This window comes from Xiphophorus couchianus, chromosome 7 (assembly GCF_001444195.1).
Source record: "Xiphophorus couchianus chromosome 7, X_couchianus-1.0, whole genome shotgun sequence".
NCBI classification, from domain to species: Eukaryota; Metazoa; Chordata; class Actinopteri; order Cyprinodontiformes; family Poeciliidae; genus Xiphophorus; species Xiphophorus couchianus.
The window spans coordinates 8,621,076-8,638,888 of NC_040234.1; the positions used below are offsets into that span (position 1 = coordinate 8,621,076).

Consider the following 17,813-nt stretch of genomic DNA (forward strand, 5'->3'; position numbering starts at 1 on the left):
GACGGGGCTTTGGTCTTCTTATGAAAATCCTTAAGCAGGTCCAGGTTCCAGAGGGGAGGGGAGGCTGAGCGGGATCCAGAAGAAGACGTGGAGGGCGGACAGGTAAGTTCTGGCGTGGAGGGAGACAGAGGATCGGTCCGACTGCCAGTCAGAGAAACCAGGAAATGCTTGTGATCAGACTGAAGAGGTGAGGGTGAAACTCGGGCAACCAGTGGGTAATATCCACGGCGTCACGAGGAGAGTGAAATCCAAAAAAACCAGGACAAGATCTTCTCTGGGAGGATCCACGGCGTCACGAAGAAACACCTGAAGAGGGAGGACAACGAGAGGAATTACTCAGAATATTTCTCAAGAGAAAAACACAGAGAGTAGTGATGGCCAAATGAAGCCTCGTGAAGCAATGAAGCTTCCCAGACCATTGCTTTGCCCAGAGGTTCATTACTCGGTGGTTCATTCATTTCTCACTAGTGACATCTGCTGTTGAAACTGTGGCAGCCTTGTCACTCAGATAGACATACTTAAAAAAATTAGTATGTTTTTTTAAACATACTAATGTTAAATATCATGAGTTTTTGTCAAACTCATGTTTAGTAACAGGAGAGTCAATTAAACCCTATTTAACTAATCTTTTTTAGTTATTAAAATTATTTGTAGCTAATCCTGGTATATGTTGACTGTTGGCTGTTTTCTTTTGTCATCGACTGATTTGACAATAGACATTTGTTTTAGTGTATTTGGAGTGCAGTGCTTCTTGGGGCAGACAGTATTCTTTGAGTTTTGATTTGCCTCCTGAAAAACTAAAATTCTTCAAAAATCCTCTTTTTCTTGGTTTTCTAGTTGGCTCTCTGATCTGATCCCTTATATTTTTTCTCATCAGGCCAGAATGTTATTCTTCCAACAGCTTTAAGTCTGTTTCTGCTGTGCAAAACTAGTATATCTTTGCAGAACAAAGAAATAGTGGAAATTTCAAGAAGGTGAGAATTTTGGAGGTGATGGGGTAAATTGTTTTTATTTAAGAATCTTGTGAACGATCATCTCAACTATTCCCAGATGTCTGATTTTTTTCCTCTTGCTGGCTCCATTTCAATCAGGTTTATTTGTGAAGGACATTTCGGCAACAATGTAGTTTCAAAGTGCTTTACATAATAAAAAACACAAATAATAAAAAGTAACAAAATATACCATAATCAACCATTGAGAAAACCAATAACAGCTCCTCATAAGCTCCAGGATAAATAATGAGATGATCAAAGACAGATGCATTGAACCATGGACCTTACCAAGCTCCGCCCACAACCGACCTAAAAAATCCCACGTGGTCGCAAGTCTCACAAACAAGGCGTCTTCCACTTTGACTGTTTCTCTGCAGTGTATTTCTGACTCGATTAGTGCATCATTTCTACCGGATTTTCACAATATATCAGCTACTACAATGGACAGAGGAACTAAGAAGTTCATGTCATCTTTTTTGGATGAGATCAAGGTGTTTGAGTCACGCGATGCCTCCAACATTGTGCACGTCACAGCAAAATGCTTTCGCTCGATGAGGAAAACTGCAGATCCACACACCCTCTACATCAATATAGCTGTGGACAAGATCACTGATGCCTATTGCTCTTGCAAGGCTGGGTAAGTCGGGCATTCATCGTTTTGTACTTTACTTTTGACATCAGTGGGTGATTCCTGTGGTTTGTTGGCAAATGTTTGAGTGTGCCGAGGCCTGATACACTGTACTTGGTGCTAGAGTGGCTAACACAAGTAACAGTTTAGTCCAAAGCCTTTTCTGCTAAAATAAAATCTTTAGTGTATGTCAGATACAGACACATTGCATATTGATCTGTTTAGCTAAGGTAAGACTGTGTAGCAGACAGGCTTCAAAGTGTAGAAGATGTATCAGTTCTGCCTTTATGCTGTACTTAGCTAACGGCAAGCTAAAGGTGTTTGTGAGACGTGGTAGCCGCGCTACTACGTAGAATGAGCATCAGCCAATGAAAAGCGGCCCCTGTGGTAAGGTCCACGTGCTGCTCCTCCAGAAAAGCAGCCTCTGTCGCTATCTGGTGGACGAACGGTGAAACAGCAAGAGAAAACAAAAACAAACAAACAAAGAAAAACAAAAACCTCGGAACCCAACAGTTTTTTTGTACTCTTCAAGTTCTGGTGATCATTTAGATTTCCAAAAGAATTGCAAATTTTACTGGTGAGAAAAGATTTTTGAACCACTGAGCAGCATTGAAGTTTGTTCATTCATTCGATTTTTTTCTGTTTCAGTCGATCATTTGTTCACTTGTTTCTTTCTTTTCTTCTTTCTTTCTCCATTTCCTTTGCCTGTTTATACTCATCCTATTATTCCATTTTTAGAGAACGTCTCAGAGCATCAGACAGGAAATCTATTCATTAATGAAGAAGTTTTACTGTTAAACTTTCAATATATATACACTGTTTCATTTATCTGTCTAATTATACTCCATTGGGAAATTACACCAAACTGTGTCTGAAGCAAAAGGAGGGGAAAAAAAGGAACAAATTAAATAAACACACAAACACACATGGATTTGTCAGTTCATGTTTATCTGGTTTATGCTTATTTCCTGTGTCTAGTTATTCTTAGTTACTCTAGTTTAATCAGTGATAATGCATTGTTGCATTCTCACTGATTAAGATCCTGCTCACATTTTTCAATGATTAACTCACCTTTTCAACTATTTCAGGTTTTATACTAATTTCTGCTTCTGCTAATTTATGCTATTTCTTTTGCTATGTTTTAGTTTTCAGCTTTTTCAGGTTCTTAGGCTTTGTTCTGCTTTTTCTTGCATTTTCTGCAGCAATCATTCTGCAGATATGCATTTTCACGGCTGTTTTGCTAGGATCAGCAATTTTTCTAGTCTAATCAAACTTTTTACGGATCCTTACGTGAAACTCAGAGAGGTTCCATCAACTCACCACCAAGATCCCTCAGTTTCTCTCAAACTAATCCAGGCGTCCTTCTTAAATTCAGAAGAAAATTCAGTAAAATGTTGACATAAAAAGGTTTCCTCTTTGTATGTTTTGTTAAACAATGCAATGTGTGTTTTAAAAAAAAATCAGTTTAATCTTAACTTGTTTTTCTAATTTGTTTGCTCCATTATTTAATTTTAAAAATTGTACCACCGATTGTCCCACATATTATAACTAAATACTCATTTAAATGCTTCAGAAGAAACTTTCACAACAAAAAAAGCAGGCTGCCTTTTTGTCAGTGGAATATCTGGTGGTTGATGGTTTTACATTTACATAATACTATACAGAAAATACAAGACAACATGCCTGTTGACTGTATTACATGTGGTTTTATTTCTGTGCTTTAAAGCACAATCTCAGTTGTATGTTTGTGTCTGTTGTTGCGCCGTATGAAACGTGATCTAATTCTGTCACAAATTTAACAGGAACTGGCATGACTCTCAGCCTGATAATGGTGGGACCAGTGGAAGATGGGCGAGGAAGACTGTGTACATGTCAATAACGACAAAGCGTTTTGGAATGATTTTTCATGTGATGGTGCTAAACACTGGATCTGGGAAAAAGTGCTGAAATTGGGTGTTTGAAAAAAAAAGGTCTCTAATGTTTTATATTTTATTCTTGAGTTTTAAGTATTCCATCTCTAAAAACAAAACTTTTATAAAGTGCTTTAATAGTCCTGCTTCTAGTTACAATTAATTTAAATATTACAATAAACTATTTTCTGCTTTCTGCCTGGTCACTGTTTATTACGATTTCCAATCAAAAATAAAGAGGCGATTCGTACACAGTAACCCACCTGCAGTATTAACTGGTGTCTGTGTGTGATTGAATGCGTCAGCTAGACAGTTTATGTGAAATTAAGTGAGTGTAATTTGCAAGGTAAAGCAACACCGCAGAGGAAGTATTCAAATTATTTCACAGTTTGACAGAGAGCAGAGACTGCCATCTGCTGGAGACTGTAGTGACTGCACCGAGGAAGTGACATGAAAACTGATGCATGGCTTGATGCTACTGGAGATGTAAATAAACCTAAAGAAAATTATGACTTTATGCAGAAAAATGTATTCAGATTGAGTCAGTTGGTGGTTTAGTAGTTGTAATATTAACTAATTTATTAATATTCAAGGATTACCTCACTGATTTCAAAGATTTGATTTCCTTAACAGTATTGCTGTTAAGGAAGTGAAACATAAACATGTTTTTGTGTAGATAATGTGCTGTTATTCTGTCTAACCCAGACTGTAGTTTGTCTTAACATGCCCTGTATCTAGATTAACTCAGTAAATGAAGTACAAAATTCTTGCTTATGACTTCATACTCTTTAAAAGTCTAGAAAAAAACCCAAACATGATTTAAGCGGCAAATGAATAAGAACATTTTTAGGAGTTGAAATACCAATTCAATCTGGAGAGACTCAGACGGAGATAAGAAGAAAATTAGAAGAGTTTATTGACAAACAGAATTTAAAGTCTTTGGCGCTCGGGCCCCGGCTGGGGATAACGGTTATCGCAGCGTTAGCGATAGGCTTCAGATGAGCATCCCCGATGCTGTTAGGAACGTCATCCCCCAGGGCCCGGCACTGGTGGTGGAGGTTGAAGAAGGGTGCGGGCCTCAGGACCGGGCGAATGGAGGAGAAGGGGTGGTGGTGGGTTGAGCTCGGCTGGAGAGCGAAGGACACCATGAATGAAGGTCCTTATCAGCTGGGAATTGGTCGATGATTGGACGTGACGTGGCTTGGTCCGGCGTTGATAGGTCGACGATTGTGGGCAGGTCGCTTCAATTAACGGGTCCCGGTGGGGATAAAAGAGTCTTCCAGTTTGAATTTGTGCCTAGGCTTCATTTCTAATATATACTTTTATGACATACAAAGATAGAGTTGGACTTTGGTAGACAGGAAATTCCTGACAGTATATCTGCATTTAGTACTTTAGGATAAATGAATATTTTACCAGGACTTTCCTCAGTGTATTATAAGCCTGGCGGGCCACCAGGCTTTACTTGCACCTCCACCAGGCTAAGCATTGTTAGTTTTATTTAATGTAAGGTTTTTAAGACTTTATTGTTGGTGTTTAGGGATTGTTGATAATGTCTTCCAATAGTACATATCACTTAGTGATATTTTCAAATTTCCTCTCAACTTTAAACATTTTTTAATTCGAAAACATGGGACGAATGCCCTAGCTTCATTACCACCAGGCTTAGCTAGTTTTATGGGGGAAACCTCACTATCCTCGTCTGCAGCTTCCATTCTTCAGCTTAAGACGTGGGGTCTGGATTGGGGTGATTTGCCAACTCTTTCTGCCTCCTTAGAAGGCTTGTTGACTGAAAGGCCTCCCAAAGGCAGGGGTACACAAAGATGAGTCTTGGGAGCAGGTTGTTGGATGCACTATGTTGTTGTGCAACACCCCCCCCTCTTCTTTCTCTACTCTCTCACTCTCGTACTTCCTCTTCTGAGAGGGGAGATGTGCTACCAGCTCTCCTTCTAACGGGTTAATTGAGTTTCCTAAATCTGCTGGGATTTACCCTGTCCAGAACTGAAGTAAACTCTGTTTAAGCTGGTTTCGAGAAACGATTCGCCTGGATTCTGACGGCCAACATCCAGGTGTCCCAACCTTCTTCCCCCTGTGAATTAGCCAGACTGAGCAGCCTGCAGCCAACTAGTTTCACAGAGCACACCTGTTAATGGTCGCTCGTTCTCTATTTTACAACTTGCTCTTGTTATTGAACCAGGTAGGTTTTAGTGACTCGGGCGAGTCCCAAGGATGATGTTGTACATATGGGCTACCAGCAACCTAAAAACATTTTCCACCTCTTCCTCTCCAGAATCAAACATCACAGCTATTTTACAACCATCAAAGAACTTTAAGGTGACTCATTAACTGAATGTCCACAACATCTTTTAGATTTTCTTTATGCTAAATATTTTATTAGTAAGGCATTTTTGCAAGGATCAGTACAGCTTAATTCAGTAGCAGAAATAATCAAATAAGTAAAATCAATCATCTAGTCTATCTTTCCCTACTGCTGACACTGAGAACTAAAAAAGGGAACCTTTGAGAGAGACGGACGGAGTTTGGTGTTTCGAACCCCAGACCTGGCCTGATGATGAAGAAGGTGCTGCAGCAGGAGGAGGAAGTTGATCGATGAAGGCAGGGATCTCTGTAGGTCTGATGAGCTTCTTCTCCACATGGATGGTGAGGTCACACAGGACTTGGTGCTGGCAGGAAGGAAGGCACCAGTTCTTCTTCTTTGCCTTTGGGGTCTGAATCCAGCTGATGAGAGAAGTGCGATTCGAAGCCACAGGTTGTGGGCCAGACGGGTTGGTCTCCATGAGCAGGACAGTCTTCGGCTCTGTGGCCCCGGCTCTTCTTCAGCTGCAAAGTTCTTTGTCCATCTCGATCTTGGCTCGAAGCTGCCTGGAGGATCCAACCAAAGGTTCCTCTTTTGCACCCACCTTTTATAGGGTTTATCCACCCTTTTGGTGCATTTGCATTGGCTAGCACTGTTGCTGTGCTTGTTTCATTGGCTGTCTGCTTAGACAGATGATCTCATATCCATCACTGTCTTACAGACATTATGTCCTGATGTCTGTGCTAATGTCTCAGGGTTGCTCAACCTCCTGTGTCCCTTGCCTGCATGACCTTTTCTCTGAAACGTTTAAGTTGTTCAACCTGTTTCCAAATAAGGCGTTGGTCATCTCTGCTCTCCTGTTAGTTCCCCTTTTTCCCTTAACCTTTCACCTTTCACCTACCATCTACCTCCAACATATCAGTGATGTTTAATTGCAGTTTTACACCTTTTACACCATTTCAAGTTCAATGTCAAAATCACATTTATTTTCCTTAGCTTCTCTGATTTAGCATTCATTTATAATTTTATAACCATAACTTATTAATTATTCTTATTATAATCTTAATGTGAGTTATTACAGATGTTTTCTGAAAAGAAACCAAGAATAATCCATGATTCTAATTATTTGATACCAAAGTTACAGTTACTTGTTTTTCTTGTAAGTGTTCCCACAAATGTAAGTGTAAGTATTATTACAAGTAAACCAATATTAATATAAGTATTTTACTTTGAATCTTATCAAATTACTCAAAATGTTTAGATTTCATTCTTTAAAACTTTCATGCTTTAAAATAAGGAATAGTCTCAGCTATTTTTATAAATCTGCAGGCTGGAAACTTCCTCTTTTTCCAGGAAACCTGCTTTTCCTGTTTAATGACTCTCTCTGACTGACTATGATTTCTTATGATTAGATAGAAAAAAGTAGAATTAAAGCAAAGTTTGCATGAGACAAAAACAACACACACAACTAGATTTATTTTATTGACACTTAAGTCTACTGTTGGGCCTTGATGTCACTTGAGTGATTCATTTTAAAGATAACTTTATTTATTATTACTGTTAAACTTAAATCTCCAGCATGGGGAAGCGGGATGAGCTCGGATTTTCTTGACAACTACATCCAACGACTCATTTGTTGTTGAATCATTGTCCTCCATGATGTGTGGGTTGTGTCTACATAGTGACACATTACTTTCTCTGGTCAGGTCAGAATGAACTTTGGATGCAGATCCACAACACTCCTTATGCTGCCCTCACAATGTGTTGCTCTTACAAAGCTAGACAGCTAGCTAACACTTGAGTTGTTGAAAATAATCCAGTCCTTGATAGTTTTCTTGTTTTATTTTGCAACTCTTTGCTGGTTTGTTTTTCTTTTCTTTTCCTTTATTTTATTTTAGTTTTTGTAAAACTGTAACAAAACACAAAAGTATACATCAGCTACAGATACATTAAACAACTAGGCAAACACGTGACTCCCAATTCTCTCCAATTAGCTAACGATGTAGCTTTAAATATTGGTTGGGAAACATAAAACTTTTCTACAAAATATTACACAATGCTGGAATAATGATTAATAAAATGAACTTACAGACAAATAGTGTCCAAGGAACAAACGTGTCTGAAGGACAGACGAAGACACCAACCGTACAGCTGGACGAGTTCTGCTTGACTGACCAAATTAAATATGTAAACAATGTCCACCAGGTGTCAGTAAGGGTCCATAGTTTAACTTAAAATTTACCAACCAAATACTTAACAAAACATAATGATGGAGTCAGAACACTCCTCATTTGCACCAAAAGTACATGTGCAGTTTGAACAGTTCACCTAAAAACTTGCTAAATAAATGGAATCCCTACTGGACGGGTCGTCATTGTAGTTCCTGCTTACACACATCATCCTTCTTAAAAATCACACACTACACCTGCTCAGCAGAGACGCAGACGCTCTTTTAATGGTCAGGTCTAAGTTAGGGATCTAGGCACAGAAATTACACACTAAAAAAATACACACAGCCAAATTATAGACAGCCAAAATATACCACAATAGAAAAGGATGTAGTTGGTTTTGGACCCTAGAAGACAGAAATGGTTTTTGACGTTTACCATAAACACAACAACTTCCCATATTTTAAATACAGTTTCTCTACTTTTGATAGAGGTGTTCAAAGTAAAAACGGTGAACACAAACACAACTCAGAGTCTCACATTATGGATGTCAAAGACTGACAATCATAAACACATGAAACACAGAAATAATTATGAAGCTATAGTTTCTTTGTTAATGTGTTATTCAGTTTAAAAATATATGATTTTCTCATCAGGGAAGGTTAATCTGAGATGGTCTGGTATATTTTACTGAGCAGAGCGATTCTCCAAACCTCAAGGTGGAAAATATTTTGCATACAAACTCCATCACTGCCGTCCTGTGACATCACAGTATATCGTTTGTGTCTTTACGCTTTTATGCTGCAGCAAACCTCTGCTTTCAACGACAAAAAGATTAACTAAAATTTCTATAAATAAAATTCTGATGGTCCATCATGGAAATGACGTGATTGTGTGAAGTACATTTATGTGTGAAACACATAAATGTGTTTTGTGTGATAAGATTGTGTGAAATGTACTTCACACAATCTTATCTATGTCTGCCAATCCTGCAACAGTTCAGTCTTCAGCTTGAAAATATCTTAGTGGCAATGTATTTTTGTTTCTTTCCCTCACCTACAGGGGGTCTTTTTGTGGGCTCTAGTGTCCCTTACATGAAAGTAGGATGACAGGAAAGGGGGAAGAGAGGGAGGAAGACATGCAAATATCATTGGGTCCGGGAGTCGAACCCGCGACGGCTGCGTCGAGGACTCAAGGCCTTCAAACATGGGTTGTACTATCAACTATGCCACCACAGCACGCCCCGTGGCAATGTGTTTTAAGAAAGCTGTGTGATTGAAGTGTTACTTTCGGTTTGGAGGTTCTTCAGGGACGTGTGCTCAGTCCTTTGCTCTTTAATGTACTTCATCTATTCCACACGATGCGTTGCCAAACTCAGCAATCAACAACTCCTGAACTTCATTAACAATTCAACAGGAGTGGGACTCATGAGAAATAATGATGGAAATGTGTTTAGCTGATGTGGCGTAAACAATATGCTACTTATTATCAACACACTTTGTGGATTTGGCTCAACTGTGAATAAGTAAGAACAGTTTATGCAGTGTTAATTCAACAACTATCTGCAGAGGATGAACTTTCTCAGCAGGCTGGAGCCAGTGCAACCTTCTCCCTCCACCTTCATGATGGTTTCCTTTCAAACCATCACACCAGGCTGCACCACATTTTGGTCAAACTGTTGTAGTACAGCTGACAGGCAAACGCTATAATCAACAGAGAGAAACAATGGGAGAGTCTAACAAGTCGCACTTCCTTTTTCTGATGCAACTTTTAAGATATTAAAAGAAGTTTCATGTGACACTTCTCACCCCACATCAGACATTAAGTGAAAGTTGAGGCCTGGATACAAATAAAATGCTGAGTTGCTTCAGAAAACTGTTAAACATGCATTTTCTCAACTTTTCTCCTGGACTAAACACTTTCATTCAATATATTTTATGACAGGAGGAATGACCTGACATTTCTAGATTTCAGCAGGAGATATTTTGAAAAAATATTAAATGTAACAACAAGTTGTAACTGTTTTTTACAGTTTAGTTAGAACATTAATTTTGGTCTCTTTCATTACCACATGGTTTGTAAAGATGCAAATAAGTTGTGTTTTCTGTCTTGTTTGTTAGGTCAATTTCTGCTCGAGTTCTTTGAGTTACTACCGAGTTGAAGTCCGATATGTTGTCTTCTGCTTTTATGTTGGCCCAATTCATCATTTTTTGAAATATTGTTTTTTAACCTTTTTTTTTATACTGTATATAAATTAAGGATGTTTTTAAAACTACTCAGTATCTCTCTGGCTGGTAGGTGTTAATCTCTCACACTAGTCATACTCTCGCAGGACAAATTTTAACTCTAAAAATATTTATCTTTCTCAGAACTTGCAACTTCCTCATGTCAAACTCAGTTTTGCATTTCTCATACTTCTGGTTTTGCTGCAGATCAGAGAGTCTACAAAACGTTCAGCATCTGTCAGAGCAATGGAGGAAATCTATATGAATGTTCATCCTGTGAAAACTGTCTGTCAAATTCAAGGTAAGAACAACACAAGAAAGAGAAGCATGTCTATATTTTATCATTATTATGAAGCATAAATTAATGTTATTGAAATGTATTTCCTTTGATTAGGTCCTGGCAGCTCTAAGAAGAGGCTCTATGTCGGTGTTATCATCTCTCTGGGGCTTCTGAATGTTTTCCTGCTGATTGGACTCATCAGCCTTGGTGTTTTCTGTGAGTTTTGTTTGTTTAACTTTCATGAGTCTGTTCTTTCTTTTTAAAGGCAGAAAATAAAAAATAGTGTTTTAATTATTCTCAGCATTAAAACCAACTTTTTAAGCTAAAGTTAAATGAATATATCTTAAGTTTTTCTGCTTTTCTCTAATTATATACCTTAATTACTTTTAGTTCATGATGCAGGCAGCTTGGCAGCAGATCTCACCGACACCAAAGACAATCTGACTGATCGTCTCCAGGACAGCAATAACCAGCTTTCTGCAATGATTGAAGAAAGAGACCGTCTGAATGCAACCCTCACAGAAATGTCTAACGAGATCATCAGGCTTCAGAGTTTGTTGAAGAAAAGTAAGTCTTCAGGTGTTTGTGAGAAAAACTTACTTTATGTTACTAAAGACCCTGGATCCTCAAAATAATCTGTTTATAGTTCAAATCTTAGTGACTTTACAAATGGGTGATTAAGCAACATTGACTTCCTGTTACTGTCGAACTTAGTAAGCAGTGTTTAAAAAAAGCTAAATATTAATTTATCTTTTAGAGAAAACCTGTCCTGCAGGATGGAGGACGTTCAGTTGTTCTTGTTATTTCCTCTCTACATCATCTGGCTCCTGGAATAAAGCCAGAGAAGACTGCAGGAACAGAGGAGGAGATCTGGTGGTGATAAATGACGATGATGAACAGGTGACGTGGTCCCTCAGTGTGAGATTATTTATTTATGTTTGCAAATGAGATTCATATCTTTCTTTCATAGTTTAATGTAAATATTGTGTAACAAGATGTTTCCATATTGCCTCTATTATTTTAGTACAATCCACAGATATCACCATTGTGTTATAGTATTACAACAATGCTGCTGCCTATTTCATGCATATTGATGTTTGAATAGGTTCAGTTTACATTTTTTTTTTAAAAATTTAATACAATGAAAATACACCCAAAAAAATTTAAATACTTTAATGTGAACATTTTAATTTTAAATGACACTGTCGTCCATCAGGTTTCCTCTTTTTTGCTTGTATGTCAAACATATTGATACAATATTAGGAAAAACTGAGTAGATACAAATCTTAGCATTTCTGACTTCATTTATTGTGCGTTGTGTCGTGTTTGGGATTAAATTATTTAGCCCACACACTGAAACACACTGGAAGAAGATGAATGTTTAGCTGTGTGCTTATGTTTTTATTTTTCCCATAAAATAAAGAAACGTGGAACTGACTTAAAAGAAAAGGAATCCTTTAGATTAAAGTATAGTTCAAGTTTAAGAGGGATCATTTTTTATGTAGACAATTAGAAAATTTTTAATGTTTAATTTTTTAGGTGGATAAATTCTATAACCTTTAATAGAAATGTTCTTTACCTTGGTTTTTGTCATGGCATGTTATAACATAAAACAGATAACTGCTGTACTGAAACCTTAATATGTTTTCTATAATATTGACAGAATTTTCTTTCTACAATCATCAATAAAGAAACATGGATTGGTTTGAATGATATAGAAACTGAGGGATCCTGGAAGTGGGTTGATGACACTCCGCTGACTCAACTGTGAGTTTTGAATTTTTCTTTATTATTCATTGTTAAGAAAAAAAACAGGTTTTACCATTCAAAATCTCACTGAAGTGTAAAAGATTAGACAGAACTTACAGTAATTAGTGGCAGCTTTGAGACATAAAATTTCACTCAAACAATATGTAAGAGTTATTATTTCTCACATTAGTAAAATGAGTAAAACATTTGTTCTTCTGAAAAGCTCATCTTATCCAATAAGCATTTGATCCACCACTGACTTTAAACATTTTATACAAAAAAATAAGTGAAACGTCTCATAACTTTATGCCAGATTTATTTTAACAGTGACATATAGAATATCAAAAGAAAAACTGAGAAATGTACATAAAATGAGAAAAAACTAATAATTTGCATTTTATTGAAGGAAATAAGTATTTGACCCCCCCAGTGAAACATCAATTAATATTTGGTGACAAAACCCTTGTTGGGAAGCACAGCAGTCAGACATTTCTCGTAGCTTTTATAATGTGTGCAGAATCTTCAGGAGTAATTTTGACCCTCTCTGCAGATCATTTCCAAGTTCTTGAGGTTTTAAGGTATGTGTTTGGAAACGCGAAGCCTCAGCTCTCTCCATAGATTTTCATTTGGACTGAGGTCAGGAGACTGGCTGGGTCATTCCATGACTTTGATATGCTTCTTCTGGAGCCACGTCTTTGTTTCCTTGGCTGTATGTTTGGGTCATTGCAGCGCTGGAAGACCCATCAATGACCCATTTTCAGTGACCTGGCAGAGGCAAGGAGGTTGTCACCAGGACTTTGCGATACATGGCAATGTTTAACTTCCTGTCGATGCGGTGAAGTTGGCCTGTGCCCTTAGAAGAAAAACACTGCCCAAACATAATACTTCCACCACCATGATTAACAGTGGGGATGGTGTTCTTAGGGTCATATTCTGTATTTTTCTTCCTCCAAACACGTGGAGTTGAGTTGTGGCCAAAGAGCTCAATCTTGGTCTTATCTGACCACAGTACTTTCTCCCAATCTCTCTCAGAGTCATTAATAGGTTCATTGACAAACTTGTGGTGGGCCTGGACGTGAGGCTTCATGAACAGAGAAACCTTGCGTGCACTGCAGGATTTCTCAGTGTATTACCAATGGTTTTTTTGGAGACTGTGGTCCAAGCTGTCTTGAGATCATTAATCAGCTCCTCCAATGTAGTTCTTGGCTTATTTTTAATTTTTCTCATGATCAATGAGACTTCATGAGGTGATATCTTGCATGGAGCTCCAGGTCTGGGCCGATTGACAGTAATGTTGTATTTCTTCCACTTCCGAATATTTGCCCCAACAGTTGTCACCTCCTCAGCCATCTTGTTACTTTTGGCTCTATAGCCCATCCCAGCCTTGAGTAGGTCAATAATTTTGTCCCTGACATCTTTAGACAGCTCTTTAGTTTTGCCCATGGTGGATATGTTGGGGTGTCACTGAGTCTGTTGGCAGGTGACCTTTTATACGAATGACAATTTGGGCAGATGATTCTAATGCAGGAAACAACTTCACCGAGATCAGGTGGTCTGTGGGAGCCAACATTAGTCATCAAATACTTATTTCCCTCAATGAAATGGTAATTATATTTTTTATTTAAATATTACTTAGTTTTCTAGATTTTTTTTATATCCTTTCTCTCACTGCTAAAATTGAGCTACCATAAAAATCATAGACTGTTAAATTATTTGTCACAGTACAAACTTTCAACATCAGAGGGGGATCAAATAATTATTTCCTCCACTTTATCTTCATATTTATTTAGAAACTGGAAAACAAACTAAGAAACACAACCATTAATAAAAAGAATATATGAAAAAACAGCATTTTATAACAACTGAAAGCAGCATTGTGTGTGGGATTGATTATGCTGTCAATGGCACATTTTATAAAATACACAATACCGTCCATTTAATGGACTCAAAGAGAGACTTCATCAAATGGCTCTACATGGCCTCCTAAAGAGCTTAAAATGTCAGATTTCTTATTTCATAACATTGTTATATATAAGCTGTGAAAGGATTTTCTTGTTTGCAGACTTACCAAACACTGGTCAAAAAAACAGCCTGATAATGGTGGTGGAGACCCATATTGGGGGGAAGAGGACTGTGCACATATCAACACTGAAAAGTTGTGGAATGATCGTAATTGTTCTTCTTCTATGCAGTGGATCTGTGAAAAGGATCCAGTCTAAATTGGGAGTGTGTTAGGAATTGCTTTACAGTTGAGACTAAGTTTAGCTTGCTCTGCTTTATGCTTGACTGCATTATTGCCTGTGACTGGCCTCTGTGGTCTCTGTGAACGTCGACATGAAGGCCTGATTGTAGTGACTGCAACAACTGTGTGCACCAACACTGAAACTCCAAAGGGTGGCGCTAAACACCAAATTGATGTTTAATAATAATAAAAATGATGAAAATCAGTGAACTCATGAACAGAAGAAAAGAAAATACCACAAGACTAGTTTTAAGTATAACTGTGGGGAGATTCTATTGTTGACCCATTTGGATTATTTCTCAGGAACCACAAGGACAAAAAACTGCACTGTTTGTTTATTGACAAATCATGTTATTCAATTCTTCTTGTTTTGTAACAAGACTGTGAGGATTTGGGTTTTTCTCTGTGTTAATTTAGGTTTTTGTGTCGTTTTCATTTAATTCAGTCTCTTTGTTGTCCTGTCCACCCCTTGATTGTCCCCAGCTGTCCCTTGTTTCTCCTTATTGTCTCCCTGTGTATTTAATCCCACCTGTGTTCCTGGTTCCTTGTTGGGTTCTCGTCTTGTCTGCTGTCAAGTCTGTTGTTAAGGTTTAATTATCCCAGTTGCTACCAGCTCTGAACTTTGTTGTGTCTGCTTTTCTGTGTTGCCTGGATTTCTGGATTTTGGAATTGCATTTTCACCATTAAATCATCTTTAATTCACTCCAACATGGGTCCTCTGCGTCTGCCTCACCACCTCTCTACCACAATTCATGACAAAGACAGTAAACAAACTATATCATTCTCACCATAAGACTCATCTCTGAGTGGAGCGCAGCAGTTCATCTTAGTGAATATGAACACATTCCTGTCCACACAGTCTGAGTGACTCATATAATTTCAGGTCTAAACACTGTTTCATTTGTCTGTCTAATTATACTCCATTTGGAAATTACACCAAACTGTGTCTGAAGCAAAAGGTGGCAGTAAATAAAGTAACAAAATAAATAAACACACAAACTCAGATTTGTCAGTTCAAGGTTAGTTGCCAATCTTGATATTTTACATAAGAGGAAATGTTTATCTGGTTTATGCTTATTTCCTGTGTCTAGTTATTCTTAGTTACTCTAGTTTAATCAGTGAGAATGCATTGTTGCATTCTCACTGATTAAGATCCTGCTCACATTTTTCAATCATTAACTTTTTCAACTATTTCAGGTTTTATACTAGTTTCTGCTTCTGCTAATTTATGCTATTTCTTTTACTATGTTTTAGTTTTCAGCTTTTTCAACTTTTTCAGGTTCTTAGGCTTTGTTCTGCTTTTTCTTGCATATTCTGCAGCAATCATTCTGCAGATATGCATTTTCACGGCTGTTTTGCTAGGATCAGCAATTTTTCTAGTCTAATCAAACTTTTTACGGATCCTTACGTGAAACTCAGAGAGGTTCCATCAACTCACCACCAAGATCCCTCAGTTTCTCTCAAACTAATCCAGGCGTCCTTCTTAAATTCAGAAAGATAATTCTGTAAAATGTTGACATAAAAAGGTTTCCTTTTTGTTGTTAAACAATGCAATGTGTGTTTTTTTAAAAATCAGTTTAATCTTAAATTGTTTTTCTAATTTGTTTGCTCCATTATCTAATTTTAAAAATTGTACCACCGATTGTCCCACATATTCTAACTAAATACTCATTTAAATGCTTCAGAAGAAACTTTCACAACAAAAAATGCAGGCTGCCTTTTTGTCAGTGGAATATCTGGTGGTTGATGGTTTTACATTCACATAATACTATACAGAAAATACAAGACAACATGCCTGTTGACTGTATTACATGTGGTTTTATTTCTGTGCTTTAAAGCACAATCTCAGTTGTATGTTTGTGTCTGTTGTTGCGCCGTATGAAACGTGGTCTAATTCTGTCACAAATTTAACAGGAACTGGCATGACTCTCAGCCTGATAATGGTGGGACCAGTGGAAGATGGGCGAGGAAGACTGTGTACATGTCAATAACGACAAAGCGTTTTGGAATGATTTTTCATGTGATGGTGCTAAACACTGGATCTGTGGAAAAAGTGCTGAAATTGGGTGTTTGAAAAAAAAAGGCCTCTAAATATAATGTTTTATATTTTATTCTTGAGTTTTAAGTATTCCATCTCTAAAAACAAAACTTTTATAAAGTGCTTTAATAGTCCTGCTTCTAGATACAATGAATTTAAATATTACAATAAACTATTTTCTGCTTTCTGCCTGGTCACTGTTTATTACGATTTCCAATGTCAAAAATAAAGAGGCGATTCGTACACAGTAACCCACCTGCAGTATTAACTGGTGTCTGTGTGTGATTGAATGCGTCAGCTAGACAGTTTATGTGAAATTAAGTGAGTGTAATTTGCAAGGTAAAGCAACACCGCAGAGGAAGTATTCAAATTATTTCACAGTTTGACAGAGAGCAGAGACTGCCATCTGCTGGAGACTGTAGTGACTGCACCGAGGAAGTGACATGAAAACTGATGCATGGCTTGATGCTACTGGAGATGTAAATAAACCTAAAGAAAATTATGACTTTATGCAGAAAAATGTATTCAAACTGTGTCAGTTGGTGGTTTAGTAGTTGTAATATTAACTCATTTATTAATATTTGAAGATTACTTCACTGATTTAAAAAAAACATTATTACTGTTAAGGAAGTAGATCATAAAAATATCCATCCATCCATCCATTTTCTGTTCACCCTTGTCCCTAATGGGGTCGGGAGGGTTGCTGGTGCCCATCTCCAGCTACGTTCCGGGCGAGAGGCGGGGTACACCCTGGACAGGTCGCCAGTCTGTCGCAGGGCAACACAAAGACATACAGGACAAACAACCATGCACACACACACTCACCCCTAGGGAGAATTTAGATAGACCAATTAACCTAACAGTCATGTTTTTGGACTGTGGGAGGAAGCCGGAGTACCCGGAGAGAACCCACGCATGCACAGGGAGAACATGCAAACTCCATGCAGAAAGACCCCGGCCGGGAATCGAACCCAGGACCTTCTTGCTGCAAGGCAACAGTGCTACCAACTGCGCCACTGAGCAGCCTCATAAAAATATGTTCATGTATAAATAATATGCTCTTATTCAGTCTAAGCCAGATTGTAGTGTGCATAAAGGTTTGGCCAGTTTTGAAACTAATCAGTTTCTCTCTGGTTGGTCTGTGTAAATCTCTGACACTAGTCTAGAGTTTTTTATGACTAATTTTAAAGCATCGTTAGAATTAATACCACAATCATTTAGGTAATATAAATATAGGTGGCACATTTTTGATTTTTGGTTTTTC

The 17,813-nt window shown here is 37.8% G+C and overlaps 1 protein-coding gene across 1 annotated transcript; it reads left to right on the forward strand.

Moving 5' to 3' along the window:
• The first annotated feature begins 1,528 nt into the window (after window positions 1–1,528).
• Window positions 1,529–15,386, forward strand: LOC114148857 (CD209 antigen-like protein E). The gene is made up of 7 exons (XM_028024347.1): window positions 1,529–1,629; window positions 10,448–10,541; window positions 10,635–10,736; window positions 10,911–11,087; window positions 11,278–11,420; window positions 12,184–12,287; window positions 14,332–15,386. Exons 2-7 carry the CDS (start codon window positions 10,487–10,489, stop codon window positions 14,486–14,488), a joined length of 738 nt encoding a protein of 245 aa, XP_027880148.1. The 5' UTR covers window positions 1,529–1,629; window positions 10,448–10,486; the 3' UTR covers window positions 14,489–15,386.
• Window positions 15,387–17,813: the final 2,427 nt, after the last annotated feature.

Coding starts and splice junctions, on each gene's coding strand:
- LOC114148857 (XM_028024347.1), top strand. CDS start 10,487: ATGGAGGAAATCTATATGAATGTTCATCCTGTGAAAACTGTCTGTCAA. Junction 10,542..10,634: donor AACTGTCTGTCAAATTCAAG/GTAAGAACAACA, acceptor TCCTTTGATTAG/GTCCTGGCAGCTCTAAGAAG. Junction 12,288..14,331: donor GACACTCCGCTGACTCAACT/GTGAGTTTTGAA, acceptor TCTTGTTTGCAG/ACTTACCAAACACTGGTCAA.